The sequence below is a fragment of the Pimephales promelas genome, chromosome 22 (assembly GCF_988280905.1).
Source record: "Pimephales promelas chromosome 22, fPimPro1.hap1.1, whole genome shotgun sequence".
Classification (NCBI taxonomy): Eukaryota; Metazoa; Chordata; class Actinopteri; order Cypriniformes; family Leuciscidae; genus Pimephales; species Pimephales promelas.
In genome coordinates, this window is record NC_142790.1 from 22676386 (window position 1) to 22693577 (window position 17192).

At 37.0% G+C, this 17192-nt stretch overlaps 1 protein-coding gene across 9 annotated transcripts in view; it reads left to right on the forward strand.

Moving 5' to 3' along the window:
• Nucleotides 1–17192, forward strand: part of dip2ca (DIP2 acetate--CoA ligase C (putative) a) — a 97698-nt gene that overhangs the window by 74040 nt on the left and 6466 nt on the right. For 3 of the 9 annotated variants that reach the window (XM_039684793.2, XM_039684798.2, XM_039684796.2), the window contains 14 exons: nt 1385–1593; nt 3547–3661; nt 4130–4331; nt 4446–4555; nt 6787–6867; nt 7468–7591; nt 8415–8536; nt 8624–8735; nt 8815–8924; nt 9245–9375; nt 10157–10325; nt 11636–11806; nt 13413–13442; nt 16258–16319. In XM_039684793.2, coding sequence (XP_039540727.1) covers nt 1385–1593; nt 3547–3661; nt 4130–4331; nt 4446–4555; nt 6787–6867; nt 7468–7591; nt 8415–8536; nt 8624–8735; nt 8815–8924; nt 9245–9375; nt 10157–10325; nt 11636–11806; nt 13413–13442; nt 16258–16319 — 1748 coding nt within the window. The remainder of the gene's footprint in view (nt 1–1384; nt 1594–3546; nt 3662–4129; nt 4332–4445; nt 4556–6786; nt 6868–7467; nt 7592–8414; nt 8537–8623; nt 8736–8814; nt 8925–9244; nt 9376–10156; nt 10326–11635; nt 11807–13412; nt 13443–16257; nt 16320–17192) is intronic. The other 6 variants (XM_039684794.2, XM_039684799.2, XM_039684795.2 and 3 more) reach the window with 3 other exon arrangements.

Sequence of the window (17192 nt, forward strand, 5' to 3'; positions counted from 1 at the left end):
GAACTGATGTTAAAGTGCTCTGATCACAGTCTTTTCTTTGGCTTGTTTGTTAAATTGCTCGGAAATAATGAGTAGGGCATTTTCACATAAAGTCTGATATCTGAAGCCTGATTTCACCTCATAGAGGATAAAAATAAAACAGGTGATTGTGAGATATTAAAATGAAAATCACAAATGTGAGCTATAATGTCACGCTATGAGATATAAAGTTGCAATTACTAATAACTGTCATAGATTTGAGATAAAAAGTCCCACTTGTAAGATATAAAGCCCTAATTGTTGGATTTGTGAGATAAAATGTCACCATTATGAAAAATGAAATTTAAATTGTGAAATAAAATCGCAATTGTAAGATATAAAGTTGCAATCAGAAATGAAGTCGCAACTGAGATATAAAGTCGTAATTATAATATATGAATTCACAATTTTGAGATGCATATAAATACAGTATAATATAGTGAGATACACTATAAAGTTGCAATTACAAAAAAAAAAGGCTCAATTTTGAGAAGTGTCACTCTGAGGTGACAAAATTATGTCACCAAATGACACAAAAGTATACAATATTCACTGTCCAAAACTATTTTGGTGCCTATTTTCTAAGAAAAAACTTCATAGACTTAAATTAATTGTTTTTTAGGCCATTAAACTTCACCCTAGCCTCCAAATAAAATAATGCCAGATCATTGAAATTAATTTTGGACTCGGCTAGTGAAATAAGCCAAATATCTGGGTATTTGTGGCTAATCTTTCTAGATTTCTGTCATTTAGTACTCTTAATCTGTTGAGCCTACATGAAGTCCACAAGTTTAAATCTAAATGTAAAGTTTCAATTTTCAATCAATCAGACTCTATGATAGAAGTCTGCACAGGATGGATTTTTCAATCCCGCTACCACAAGTAGCTAACTAAAACAATATGTTCTATTTTATCCCGTTCCCGCCCTAAACTTTCACATTTTGTCCCATTCCCGCCCACAAAAGCCCGTAGGAAAAGGTCCATGTGGATTTTTCACTCCCGGTCCTTGTTGGATTCTGTCTAGTTCCATTGTCTCTAGGCTATTTTTTTTTTTTTTTCAATTTCCACATTTATGACACTTCAGATCTCCAGTGACAGATTTCTTCATGCTGTTGTTATTAGATAATTATATTTTGTGGGAACCTAGAAGTAATTTTGTTCTCCCGATTCCCGTGCACATATCAGTATCTTCCCTCGTGTATCCACACTCAGCACACTCCACACTTGTCCTGTTGTGTCGAATCCCATGGTTATGCGCACCTCTACTCCATAGCCAAGAGTGAACTTCCACATTTTGTATGCTGTATTAAATTTACAAATGTATAGTTTGATCTAAATGTTTGTCTTTTGTTTTGTTGGCTGACAGGTTTTTCCCATGAGCAGCTCTGGGGCGCTTATCAGCGAGTACCCCTTCACTCGTACAGGGCTGCTGGGTTTCATAGGCCCGGGTGGGCTGGTGTTTGTGTCTGGAAAGATGGATGGTCTGATGGTGGTGAGTGGACGGAGACACAACGCTGACGATATTGTCGCCACAGCGCTAGCGGTGGAGCCCATGAAGTTTGTGTACAGGGGCAGGTGAGAACACATTACAAACAAAACATTCTTCTTCTTCGTCAAAGGCCGTGTGGTATATATAGCGCATGAGCTTGTTTGCTTTGGACATGCTGAGTGCAAATTAAATGGATTTAACACCTGCTGGGGCGGCAAGAGCGTGTACTCTACGTGTTGTGGTGGAGTTGTTCTGTTTCAGTTGCTTCTGTGAAATTACCTCAGGTTTTGTTCATCAGTTTTCTTAAAGCTTTATGCAGTGTGGTAAATCAGATGTGTTACAGTAATAATATAATATAGCATACATTTTCATTACTTTTTTATTTTATTACTTTGTTTGTTATTTAGCTAGTTGCCAAGGCAGCAATTCTCATTTTCATTAAGTTTAAGTTAAAGCAAAGAACGTATATTGACAAGAAGTGAAAGCCAATAGAGCGTTCCATTGCAACACCAGTCCCCAGCAGCAGCACTACGCTTCCGCCATTTTTGGGTGGTGATGGCGCAGTGGATAAGACACATGCCTTTGGTGTGAGAGACCCGGGTTCGAATCCACTGTGAGACACCAATGTGTCCCTGAGCAAGGCACTTAACCCCTAGTTGCTCCAGAGGCGTGCGACCTCTGACATATATAGCAATTGTTAGTCACTTTGGATAAAAGCGTCAGCTAAATGAATAAATGTAATAAATGTAAATTTAAGTTGCATTAAATGGAGAAACTCAATAAAGCAAGAAAAAACTAACTTGTGTATTTAATGATTGGATTGGAACTGATAAAAAAAAAACCGTATACAAGACAATACAGCATTTACTGTAGGTGTACCGAGTGAATAAAATTTACTGATGGCTTACAGTAACTTAAGAATTTTTCTATTGCGCTTCTGATTTGGCTGGGAGATTCTCTGATTTTGGGTGCGCAACAGTGAGTTTTTCCAGTAACTCCAAAATGGCTGTGGCATGGCAATATTTTGTTGTTTTTATCCTATTATTCACTATATTTATTTCTTTGGTCAGTGTCGTTGTGTGTTTTGTTCTTTTGCTGTTGTAGGCTGTAAAAACCTTTGAAATAACTGAAATCATTTTGCAAAGTGGAACTGTAATGTGGTCAAGACCTGCCTGGAACTACTTTAGCCGTGCGTTTCTTTAACTTAGAACGTTCCACAACCAATCAGATTCAAACATTCTGAATATACGTAGTGTCACTAAAACGAAATAAACGAATTCTTAATAAAAACTATATTGACACTAGAGCCCGACCGATAAAGGATTTTGAAGGCCGATACTGATACAAATATTTTTGGGTTTTAAAAATCCGATATTTCGATATATCGGCCGATATTTTATTTATTTTTTTAATTTTTTAATTTTTTAACTGGACATGATAGTCACAAATTTTGTCATGCTTATTTGAGTTAAGAGAACTGATGGGGATGTTCTTTTAAGTGTTATTCAAGCAATGTATGTATCGTACAAACGATAGTGGACAAACTATACAACTCCAACACTCATGACATGGTTCAAGCGTGTTTTGTCCGTTTTTATTTTATTTTTGAAATATTCATTTATCGGCCATTATAACTGCCGATACCGATAGTTTGGAAAATGTCTAATATCGGCCGATAATATCGGTCTGCAACACTTTACAGTTTTTTAGTTTTAATATAAATGTTTTAATTAAATTCAGCTATGTTTTTTTTTTTATTTGAATTCACTCTAATTTATTATTGTGTATTATAATGATTTTTACCATTATGAATATTTATAATTATTAAATATTACTATTTTTTGTATTAATTGTTATAATAAGAAATAATACATGTAATTATTAATATTACAATTATTTATTTAGTTTTTTAAATACTAATCTTAATAAATTAAATTTTAAAATTTAAATCATTTTAAATTCAATTCTGGCCACTAGTTCCTGTTTGGAGATGTTTTAGGGGTTAGTCTGATATCTCCTGTCTGTATCTCCATCTTCAGGATAGCGGTGTTTTCTGTGACGGTCCTTCATGACGAGAGAATTGTTGTCGTAGCCGAGCAGCGGCCGGACTCCACAGAAGAGGACAGCTTCCAGTGGATGAGCCGTGTACTGCAGGTATTTGTCCTTTCTATACACACCCTTGCCGATCGATTCGAGCGGCGGCAACTTGCTATTCCCGTCCAGTCTGGCGGGAGTCACCTTAATCGCTGCGTAACCCCAGTCACCATCCAAACTGAATTAGAGATCACGCTATTGCTGACCTGTGTACTTTCCGTCAGCACTTTACGAGTCCTTACCGGCATGTAAAAATAACAAGATGCATTCAGGCACGGAGGTTGGCCTTCACTTCACCCACCCAGACGGTTCCATTCCACTCTTTTGTTGTAGGTCATTAATCTTGCAAATATGGTATTTTTTTTTTTTCCTTCCACTTCCTGAATTCCCGTTTGGTAATTCGGTTCTCCCCAAGGCATCGGTAAAGGTCAGCGGCTGCATCAGATCTCAGCTGGCAGCCTCTTCTCGGCTTCTTACGAAGTCTATTTTTAAACCTCACCTGACAATCGAACGTGTTTCTTTCTGCAGGCGATAGACAGCATCCACAACGTTGGGGTGTTTTGTTTGGCTTTGGTGCCCGCCAACACCCTCCCCAAGACTCCGCTGGGAGGGATCCACCTGTCGGAGACCAAGCAGCTGTTTTTGGAAGGCTCCCTGCATCCCTGTAACGTCCTAATGTGCCCTCACACCTGCGTCACTAACCTGCCAAAACCCAGACAGAAACAGCCAGGTCTGTCTGCGGCAAGGTCACCTCAGATGTCGCACGAAATTAGAAGTGCCAGAAATTGTGTGCGTGTTGTCGTCTGCTTGTTTGTGATGGTGCTTCCTCTGTTCGGTCCTGCAGAGATTGGACCCGCCTCTGTGATGGTGGGAAACCTGGTCTCAGGGAAGAGGATCGCTCAGGCCAGTGGCAGAGATCTGGGCCAGATCGAAGACAATGATCAGGCAAGAAAGGTGTGTGTGTGGTACCATGGGGCCTTGATTTTCATCTGCCACTCCATTCATTCTCCCTCCCCTCTCATCATTTCTCACCACCAGCAAACCATGCAGCCACAGAAATGGGCATATATTTGTCTTTAATGCCAGCGTCGCAATACATTAAACTGCCTCAGGGTGCTTTATAATTGCTTTTAGAGGAGATGTAGCATCTGAGTCAAAAAGTAATACAAATAAATTAGTGTATTATAATAAAAGTAATAAAAATAGTAATAAAAATAAAGAATAAAATGCAAACAGTTTTTTTTCTCTGCTCATTTTCTCAGCATGAAATATATGAGATGATTCATTCTTCTGCGTCTGTCACACACTTGAATACAGATTGTGATTTTCTTCTGTGTTTTCATTTTGGTGGCTTAATGTTTGGAATATTCCACACATATCACCACATGGATAACTTTAGGCCTCTTAATTAAACCTCTGATGGTAAATTTTCCACGTTTTTTGACGATGGGTGCATTCGCAACAGATGTTTTGTATTTAATAGCTGGTGTGGATTTGAATCGCTTGTGTCACTTACATCAGCAGGAGTCAGATGATCAATCTTACAATTGGACTTAAACAAGTTGCAGCCTCTTATAAAGTTACCGGCCAACTTATTACACATATTTGGCTCTCGCCGAGCATTGGTTTTGGACACTGTGTGGCACGAGGTAATCATCCCAACTGGATTTGTGGTAGAGGAACTGACCCCTGACGGCTCTTCAGACCTCTTCCCCTCAGCCCTACAGACAGCATTCTGGGAAACTGTTAAAACACTGTCACCAAACCAGAACTTGACAGTTTTATGCATTTAAAACATTCCCTTTTTTTTTGGAAAGTTAGGATTTTAAAAAAAGCCGTTTTGTGGAAACCAGAGTACTCCATTAGATGAAGTATTGCACGCTTGGCTCTGTTTGGGAGGGCTGGTTTGGTTGTTTTTTTGTGCTGTTAGTGTTGAGTTGATGTCTTTGGTTTTGCTGTGCTGTCAGTCAACCACCTCAACCCTAATACAATCCATTACACTGCCCTCTCAGGCTGAAAGATGGCAACCATTATTCCGTCAGCCTGTCCGCTGTGCACAACACCGTATCCTTAACACACACATACACCGCAAGCACAGCTGTTGGCCTCACACACGAACCACATATGCTCACACACATTCAAACAAACATGTGCACAGGCTGAAATATGCACACATACACAGTGCTGCAACAGTTGTTGACTGCTGTCTCTTGCATGCCTTCCTCATCCTCTCTCTTTCGCTCATTCCTTCACACCCTTCCAGCCCTGCATGGCCGGGTATGCTCTGTCTGACACCAACAAATGTTACCTCCGCCATCTGCACCACTCAAGGAGTCACAGCCGTACATGACTATTTTCCATTTTTACACCGCAAAGCTTGTGTTTGTTGTTTTCTCATTCTTCCATCCATTCATACCTATGAAAATCAGGCCCGCTGAGTGAATGGAAATAGTTTTATTTCATGCTTTTAAGAGGAGGAATGCGATCCGTTGTGAGAGTAACACTGGGAGATGAGGTAACCCATGACTGCATTCACTTGCTCCTTAAAATAACACCAGCACTGCTTACTAATGACTTTAACAGGTCTTGCTAATTGCAAAAAAAGAGCATCCTGTGTTTTAACAGTTACAGTCAAATGTCATGTCTCTTTTATAACATTGCATTTGGCAAAACAATAGATTGAATCAGGTTAATTAGATTTGTTAACACCCACCTGTTTGTCCTACTTGTATGTGAGCATTTTAATGAGAACTTTGTGTATTCATATTTTCTGATTTAAAGCTGCAGTCCATAGCTTTTTTTGGGTTATAAATGATCCAAAATACAAATTAAATACATAACCAGCCAGTGTTCGAAACTCTCTGCTTGCCTTGGAGTTTAATTTCTCAAATAACATTTATTTAACTAATAAATTTTACCTCATAAAACACACACACAACCCCTATGAACAATGACAGATGTTGATTGATGACTGTGCCGTGTCGAGGGTGTTGAAGTACGACTCACGTGAAGTTGATAATTCCGCAATTGCAGATTTCGAACAGAGATGGCGACAAAGAGGAAAAACGCCGAACTGCAAGCTTTAATGATAATCAGATTTTGGGAATATCATGTAATCTCCCTTAAATACTCAAATGTCTTGGATTTTGTAATAATCATCACAGGCTTTCTTTTTCCACCCATAGTTCCTCTTCCTGTCTGAGGTGTTGCAGTGGAGAGCCCAGACCACCCCGGATCATGTGCTCTTCACCCTCCTCAGCTCAAGGGTATGACATGTTATAAGTAAGATAGATACTGTACATACTCTACCATTCAAATGTTTGGGGTCAATATTACTATTTATTTTACATTTTTTTAATAAAAATATATTTTTATACATATATATATATATATATGTATTTATTTATATAAATGTATATGTATATTTACATATATATATGTGTGTGTGTGTATATATATATATATATATATATATATGCGTGTATATATAATTTATTTTTTGCATTTTTTTACTTAAAGTATTTATTTTATTGTTTTTTTTGTGGTTTTTAAAGAGAAACTCTTTTTATTAAATAACACCACTACCATTCTAGTGCTAAATTATTCTGTGCATGAAGTGTACAAAGAAATATCTCAGTTTCTGCACCATTTCCCCCTCTAGGGAGTAGGAATTGGCATCATAAATGATTTTGGCCTGGTTTGCAAGTGATACTTTTTTTTTTAATGAACTAAAACTGCTACCATTTGTCATCGCAGGCTATTTTGAACACCACATGCCCTCCATAAAAGTTGTGATATCTCATCCTAAGTTGAGAACTGTGAGGAAACTGTATCATTGACATGTTTGTGTATGTGTGTGAATGCAGGGAACAGTCCTGAGCTCACTGACGTGTCTTCAGTTGCATAAGCGGGCGGAGAAGATAGCAACCATGTTGATGGAGCGAGGCCACCTGCAGGACGGTGATCACGTTGCGCTGGTGTACCCACCTGGTACGACACCATCAGTTCTAAATCAGTTCGACACCAAATCTACAGCTCTAAATCTGTGATCAGTCCCACTATATTAACATTATTATCATACTCTAAAGCAGGGCTCTCAAATTATCACAGTAAATATGACTAAGATTATATTCCCTGACAATGTCTGAGGAAGGACTCCAGAAACATTACAGTCTGGCTTTGATATAATGGTCATAATTTATTTAAAGAGTGTATATTGTGTTTTTTGACATTTTCAGCTTTCTTTAATGTGTATTGCAAAGTTACAAAGCACAAAGTCCATTCCAAAGGGAGTTAATCTCTATATCAACGCGCACGATTATAGTCTTGAGTTTTCTTCTTGGAATGTACATGACACAATATTTGGTTTATGCAAAATACAGTAAATAGGGAGAGGCCTGGTCGAGTTGCGTTCGTACTGTGTTAAACTCATGGTTATAGTAAGGGCCACGCTATTTTCAAACATACACAAAGTGGTTGACCAATCAAAACAGACTGATTCAACTGACCAATTTGAATGGAAGGTCTTCATTGAGACAGGAACTAAACAGAGTGTTGCTGACAGACTGGGAAGAGAGATGCTGCAACAATGTAAAATATGTGAAAAATAATGTTATTTGAACATTCAAGCATGAATACCTATTCTAGTAGACCCAAGAATAAAATCAAGACTTTGTAAAAGGGCATAATAGGCCCTCTATTATGCTTGATATTTGACTGGCCGTATGAAACGATCTTGTCCGATAAATTGAGACCATGATAAAAAATCTACAGAAATACCACACATATATGAATATGTGTTTATAATTTACAGGTATAGATCTGATTGCTGCCTTTTACGGATGCCTGTATGCCGGCTGTGTGCCAATCACAGTGAGACCACCACACCCCCAGAACATCGCCACCACCCTGCCCACTGTGAAAATGATTGTGGAGGTGTGTTGACCTGAGATTTGTCCATATGTGGTAAATGAATTGTGAAAGAAAAAAACAATTAACGCTAATATATGAATTTGTGTTCAGGTGAGCCGATCAGCATGTGTGATGACCTCACAGATCATATCCAAGCTCCTGAAGTCGAAGGAGGCGTCTGCCGCAGTGGACGTCAGGTCGTGGCCTCCTGTTCTGGACACAGGTGAGAGTGGGCCAGATGGCTTCTTCAAAAAATGTAAAGTCTACATGAACATTCATTTAATATCTAACATGTTTTCAAGATGATCTGCCAAAGAAGAAGCCCCCTCAGCTCTACAAACCCTCCAATCCAGACACGCTGGCTTACTTGGACTTCAGCGTCTCCACTACAGGGATGCTTGCAGGAGTAAAGGTGAGCACTCTTGTTTTGTGTGAAATGAGAAACCCTGGCTCTTTACTTCTCCAATTCAAAAAAACCCGGAAAGTTTACAATAGGTGAGATCAGGTGTCATGTGCCCAGATGAACTTTTCTGTTTTATTGTTAAGAGATGAAACCAGGTTTTGAACAGGACGCTGCTTGTTTGTTTGATTCTAAATGCAACTGCCAACTTGTTTGTTGGCGTTTGTCCAGTGCGGTGTGAATTGTCCTCATGAATAAAATTAAGCATTTAAGCCGGCTAAACTGTATAATCATTTTTTTTTATATAATAATCTTTTTATACATCATCTCAGATGTCCCACACAGCCACCAGTGCCTTTTGCCGCTCTATAAAGCTCCAGTGTGAGTTGTATCCCTCTCGTGAGGTGGCCATCTGCCTGGATCCGTACTGTGGCCTTGGATTTGTCCTCTGGTGCCTCTGCAGGTGAGAGACTACCACGTTCATGCCTGAATTTACAATCTGAAAAACAAGATTTATACTATAAACAATGCATCTTTATGAACTTATGCATGCTGTGTCTGCAATACTGTTGATTTTAAAGGAATGTTCAGGTTTCAGTATTCAGTCATAGGTGAATTTTTTTATTTTTTTATTCATTATATATTTATTACTATATTTTATATTAGATATATTAGTTTTATAGAATTTTACTTGCCAATGATTTTTTTTTAATTATTTTGAACTTATTTTTTTACAAGACTTTTGTAAAAAATGGTTTAATAATAATAACTAATCTGTCTTTTTAAAGTTATATCCAATTTCCCACTTGTGTAACTCAAATAGCAGATTTTTATTTAGAAGAATAAATAGTGCCTCCACATTCTTGCTTTTAAAGTTTCACAATTCAAAAAAAAATTCTTTACATTTTTTTTTTTTGGATGTCTAACAATTCAATCATCCATGTACAATTCACCATCAGAGTATTTTTTAACACTCTGCAAACTAAAGAGCCACATGATTACTGAACCAGTTTCTCAGTTGACTGCTGCCTTGGAAAATCTTGGTTTTGTGCTGCGTTCACACAAGTGTGTGTGTTTTTATGCTGTGCTGTGTCTTCTAGCGTAAAGTGTGTACTCAGCTCCTGTCCCGCTTGACTGATGTGTTGTTTTCCCGATGTGTCTTATTTGTCAGGGTGAGCAGGTTCCTCTGCTCTTGTGTTGTGTTGTGTGGTGGTAACGTTGCGTTCTCTTCCTGCTGGGTGAAGTGTGTATTCAGGGCATCAGTCCATCTTGATTCCCCCGTCCGAGCTGGAGGTGAACCCCGCTCTGTGGCTGCTGGCTGTCAGTCAGTTCCGGGTCAGAGACACGTTCTGTTCGTACTCCGTCATGGAGCTTTGCACCAAGGGCTTGGGCCTGCAGACAGAATCCCTCAAGGTATCTGATTCTCTCTAAAGTGTCAATCTTTCGCCTCCTTTCCTTCTTGAGGAAGCTCTAAAGCATTTTTCGATAGATTTCATGTTATATTTGCTGCAGTGACAGAAGGCGATTGTTGGTGGTCTTGCGTGTGTGAGTGTTCTGTGTTCAGGAGGTGTGACTGTGTAATTAACGTCTGTTCTGAGTTAGTGAAGGAAAGGCCGCCCGTGCCTCCTGGCGAGCCTGTCTTGTAAAATCTTGTTTTATTTACTCTGATTTAGTCATTGAGATTGCCATAGTTACTAACCGCAGTCTGGACCTGAGTACAGTTTATTAACATCACAACAATCAATGAGAAGGAACAGTGAGTCCCGGCTGAAAGACATTTTTTGTTATAATGAGGTTGAACTGGGAAAATGTTTTCTCATACCCAGACTTGTCTTCCTGCCATCTTCAGTTATTCTTTAAATAAAGATTAAAGAAAAACATTAGATATACTTTTTATTTTCATAAAAAAAGTGTTTTTTTTTTCATTTAAAGCATGTTAATCATTATATTATATTATATTGGTTGATTATTGGAGAATATGATTATATTAATAATAATAATATGTATTGAATTAATATGATAATGGCAACATCAACTCGTTAGAAAGAGTAATTGAAAATTATATTTAAAATATATTAATGATGCGTAAATAAGTATAATATTACATTATTATTTAGAATATAATATAATTAATATATAAATAATTGTATAAGTTGATGTCAACAATGCAGTGTTGGCTTGAAAAAATAATATCAACCAATAATATCATATTAGCATAACATCCACAATCCAGTCCTAATAAGTACAATCTCCCTCTGAAAATTATGTTTGCTCAAAATAAATATAATTTTAGTAGGATTAAAGTCATTATATCATCTATTATAATAATAAGACAGCCTTGGTGACATCAGGTATTAGAATCATTAGTTAAAGAATCATTATTAAATTTAAATATAAATAATTCACTTTAAAATAATATATATTTAAAACCTCTATATATTATGTGTTATATATTTATGTTAAATATGTTAATATATAATAGGTTGACGTCAGTAAGGGTAAGATCAACTACATTAATTAAAAGAACATCCACAATCCAATCCTGTACTATATTTCCCTCTGAAAAAAAAATGACTAGGAAATGTCATATTACAGAAGTTAAATGTTGTGCAAAATATTGTTTCATGTTGATTTGAAGTGGGTTTTTTTTAAATGATAAATGTTCTTGTTGTTTTAGCTATATTTGATCAAATTTAAAGGTTGATCTCCGTCTCTTTCCTCAGTCCCGTGGACTTGACCTGTCTCGCGTGAGGACGTGTGTGGTGGTCGCTGAGGAGAGGCCCAGGATAGCCCTCACCCAGTCCTTCTCCAAACTCTTTAAAGACCTGGGCCTGCACCCGCGAGCCGTCAGCACTTCCTTTGGATGTAGAGTGAACCTGGCCATCTGTCTGCAGGTAAGTTGTGCTTGACTGCACGCGTGGCCGCTGCCATTAATCTTCTGCTGACCAGAATACACGAGGCAGAGATTCTGCCGTAATCCCAATCCCAGCGTTGTTTTGGCAAGCCGACTGCAGCCGGGATTACAGTTTGCCGAGAGGATTTTACTCCCTTTAGTTTGCGTTGTGAGTGAGAGTAACAGCATTATAGGATGTAATGATGTTGTAGAGGTAAAACCAGGTCATCACTTAAGTAAACATAGCACGCAATGTCAAAAATAGTACTAGTCATCTGATATGGGGTTTTCCGAAGCTGCTGCTGAGTAGAGTGGCCAATTGACAGTATGATGATGGGATATTATACAGCTCTTTAGAAAACTTTATTCTGATTTGATAGTCACAGCATTCTGTGGTCAAATACTTTTGTATAGTGACTGCTAAACTAAATTAGCAACCATTTTCCATGACACATACACCACCATTCAAAAGTTTAGGGTCAGTGAGATTTTTTTTTTGTATAATAAACCTTCATACAGCAACGACACATTATGTTGATCAAATGTTACGAAATATTTCTATATAGATAAATGCTATTCTTTTGGACTTTTGATTCATAAAATAATCCTGAAAAGAGCAGTAAATCAACCTTATTTCTTCAGTAATGTTGCTGAAAATTCAGCTTTTCCATCACAGAAATAAATTACATTTTAAAATATAAGAAAACAGTTATTTTAAATTGTATTTATATTTCACAATATTACTGTTTTTTTTTTCTGATCAAATAAATCCAGCCATGAACTTCTTTTAAAAACTTCCTGACCCCAAACTTGTTAACAGTAGTGTATAAAATATAATTAAATAAGTGATAATCAGCATTTCATGCCCATTTATGTATTTATTTATTTCTCCTCTGTGAACTTATTTAGAAATAAGAGCAGTTTTAACTTCCACTCATCTGCTTTCATGAACATTTTTGGATATTTTTTTTGTCACCAAGCAAAAAACAACTCAAAATTTGACATACTTTGTTTCTATGTTTGCATACTTTAAAGATTATTGTACATTTAGGTGCCTAATGTCTATTAAATCAGATACTCTTAAGTTATAATAAGTTTATTAATCATCTGGATTGTGGGATGGACAGAAATTAGACTTTGGGAGGACTTAAATTCAAATTAAGTCAAAATGATCCACAAAATCTTCCTATATTATTATATAATATGAAATGTAATTTTAGTTGTATTATTTAATATTATGTAATATATTATTATAATACCACCGCCTTGGCGACGTCAGCTGATAAGAAACATATTACTACTTAATAATATCAGATATTGATTGTTATATTTAAATATAAGTACTACTATATAAATAATACATTTCCATATTTAAAAAAAAAAGTCAGCTAATTTCAGTAAGTGGTGCACAAACCAATAAAATCTCTCTTATTATTATTTTGACACTCTGCATGTTATTTTTTGTTCTTTTTCCCCACATTGTTCTTATATCCTCCTTTTACATTATTTCATTTATTCCTTTTCTTTGTCACATCCACAAATCTTTACCCCATTTTCCTCTTTCCTCACTCTCTCCCTGTCTCTCATCTGCTCACTGGCTGTTGTAGCCTCACAGGCTCGGGAAGCTTGCGGATCAGGTAGGGAAGTCCAAACGCTCCCCGCTCGATCCGGCACTGGGTGTGGAATGGGGTCCGACTAAGCTTTTTTTTTACCCTTCGGCTGCTGGGCTCTTGATCCTTGCGGTGTGTGGCTTTTGCTAATGTAGTGGAAGCGAACGGCTGGATCCATCTGAATCAGTGTGACTAATTTATCAGACTAATGGCTGACCTAAAGGGCTGCTTTCCTGGACTTTTGAACAGGAAAGACAAACCTCAGTTTGATCTTACTGGTGAGCGGCGAGATCCAACCCTCCTCCAGTGAGATTGCCGGCTCACCTGGACTTACACCGGGGTCAAGAGTTGTGTGTTTCTGTGCAGCTGTAGTCATTAGCAGTGTTCCCGTAGCGTAGAGCTCTATAATCACAGCCATTAGGTGGAATCGTGCTTCCCCTCCCTCGTCCGCCACATTGTTTTACAGTGACATCACAAACACAAGGGGCTTTGTTCGGAACATGAGTGCCTACACATGAAATATCACAGACTCCAGCTCTGTGTGAGTCAGTGATCTGAAATGCGTCTCTAAGGACCGTGTGTTGTCGACAGAGCCAGTAGTTGTGCTTCAGACTCCGAGAGACCTCTGCTGGCCCGGTTAGGTTTGTGAAATGCAGTTCGAGATATTTTCTCATTTAGATTGAGTTGGGGTACCCGAGTGCCTCATAATGAACAGTCATTGCAAGTTCAGTAACGATCAGTCATGAAAAATAATTGCGTTCATTTGATCAAGATGATGAGTGTTCATTTGAAGCTTGCACTCTCCAAGGCAGCAGTTGTTTGCATTTTGTCTGTTCATTTATCATTTGCATTGTTTCATAAAGGCCGTTTCACATGACTCATGCCGACAGTCCCCAAATGCATCAAAAAGGAGCAGCGACGCATTATGCGCAGTTCAACTGCTATAAACACAGACAGTCAATTTGCTGCTGACCTTGCAAAACATCTCCAGTGAATACAGGACAGTTCGCCTGATGTTATAAAAATCTGTACATGATCCTGTACATTATGCTGTGCGATATATCGTTAAAGGCATTTTATGACATTCAGAAAGCGGTTTATGATAACAAAAATCAGGCAGGTAACCGTTTTGCTTTGCTGTCGGGATAAATACTCAATGCTAATTGGTTTAAAAGAATACAAATGGAAATTTAAAGTAAGTGTTTTTAAATTACAGTATTAGATTATATAATCTAAAGGTGAAATGAACATGTCATGTCACACAATTGAAAAAGTCAGCAAGCTGATTATGGTGTCATAATTGTGCCACGGTTTTTATCCAAAATGCCATGCTTTTACATATTGGAAAAATGGAAATCATTAACAATTGTCTCCAAATATATTTGGTAATTTTATCAATTCTGATTTGCTACATAAATGTAAAAAGATTTCATTCATTCACATTTCTCAGTGCATAATGATGAACGCAGATGTTTAGGAAAGTGAAGCGATGAGTTTTTGTGGCATCTAGTGGTTTAGTAGAACATTGAATCAAATGGGCATTTTACCCTTGTTGTACCCTATAACATAAAGATAAAAAGCCCCAAATGTGGCCGTCCGTGACACTATCTGCAGCACTTCTCTTGTGTAGGTCAAAGCACGCTTGTTTTGAAAGGTGCATTGAAGCTCTGATGGGAGTATAAAAGAGTCTTAAAGGGATAGTTCACTTTGAAATTAATTTTTGATATGTTTTAGCTTACCTCAAGGGCATCCAAGATGTAGGTGTCTTTGTTTCCACAGTATTTTTAATTTTGATATTTTTAGGTCAAACCGTTCTTGTCTGTCAGTCATATAATGGAGGTATATGGGGTCCACCTCAAAGCGCATGCACAGAGAAGTCCAAATTAAACATGATTTAATGACTCGTAAATGTAAGTACACTTTGATGGCCTAAGACACGAAACGAACTGATTGTGTGAGAAAATTGCAATGGAAGACAATTTCGATATATCAACAAACGGCCTTGCCTTCAGAACACTTGGATGTGGCTGTGGTTACAAGAGGTAAAAAATTATATAAATACTGTTTGTTTTCTCACACAAACCGCTCGTTTCGTGTCTCAGGTCATCAATGTGTACTTACATTTACGAGTCATTAAATCATGTTTAATTTGGACTTCTCTGTGCATGCTCTTTGAGGTGGTGACCATATACCTCCATTATATGACTGACAGACAAGAACGGTTTGACCTAAAAATATCAAAATTCTGTGGAAACAAAGACACCTACATCTTGGATGCCCTTGAGGTAAGCTAAAACATATCAAAAATTAATTTCAAAGTGTACTATCCCTTTAAGGCAGATCTAAGTTTATAAAGCAGCTGGTAAATGTTCACCCAGTGGCAAAAGATCTGCAATACTGGGGACATAGCAGACATTCAGATCTTTGAAGGTTTGTCAGCTTTCATCTCTGTTTCATGCTTCACAGAGAAACACCCACACATTTGTCATCCCGGCTTCATAAACGATTCCTATTTTTCGCTCTTCTCTCTAAAACGCCTCCGTTCAAGGCATCATTTATAACCATGTGCCTTTCAGGGTGATTGTTTAAATTTTGGGTTGTTTCTTCCTCAGTTTGCTGCTTGTCATGCCCGTTTTCCCCCCCAAAACCCTTCATCTTTTCCATCTTTTTCAGTTTGTGATCTCTCGGCTCTGCTACTAACTAGTTAACAGCTGAAGTGGGTTAACTCTCAGGAAATTGACCAGTTGAACCCTTCCCCTAGAAAAATCACTCATAGTTTTCTGTATAGTATGAACTGTATTAGTGTGTATCTCCTGGTTAACTCCTTCATTGTGTGTTTCAGGGGACATCGGGACCGGACCCGACTACTGTGTACGTGGACATGAGAGCTCTACGACACGACAGGTGAGAAATTAATAACAAAAAGCTTTGTGGAGAAATCTGCAAAATACTGATAACGGAAATTACTCAGTGAGCTGTGATTTATGGTCAAATAATACAGGTTTAATATTTGCCAATGCTGTTGGTGATAGTGATATCATTGATCATATAATAATAAACTGGCTGTACTTTTTTCTTTCTACGGAAGTGTTACATAATGAGAAGCTTTTTTACGGTGCTGCCAGACTTTGCATACATTTATTATGAATATTTGATATGGTTTGTGTGCAATAAGCAAAATTAAGAGGAAGTACAGCATTACCACATGGTTATTGAAGTATAAACAATGTATTTGTTAAATTTCTGTAAAAATATATATAATAATTTCTTGAACTTTTTGTTGAATTTATTTGTTATATTTAAGTTTTTTGTTATATATCTATATTAGGGCTGTGCAAAGATTAATTGCGATTATTCACATCCAAAATAAAAGTTTGTGTTTATGTAATACATGTGTGTGTGCTGTGTATAATTATTTTGCATATATAAATACATATGCATACATGTATATATTTAAGAATTATTTGCACATAAATACTGTGTGTATATAAATACATAATCTAAATTATATATAAATATTTTATATATGAATAACACATTTTCTTAAATATATACAAGCATGTGTGTGTATTTATATATACAAAATAATTATACACAGCACACACAAATATATTATGAAAACACAAACTTTTATTTTGTATGCGATTTATATATATATATATATATATATATATATATATATATATATATTGATTTATATCAGGGATTAAAATAAATAATTGGCTTTTATTTTGTAATTGTACTAAAGTGTTTAAAATATTATCTAGAGAATATTTA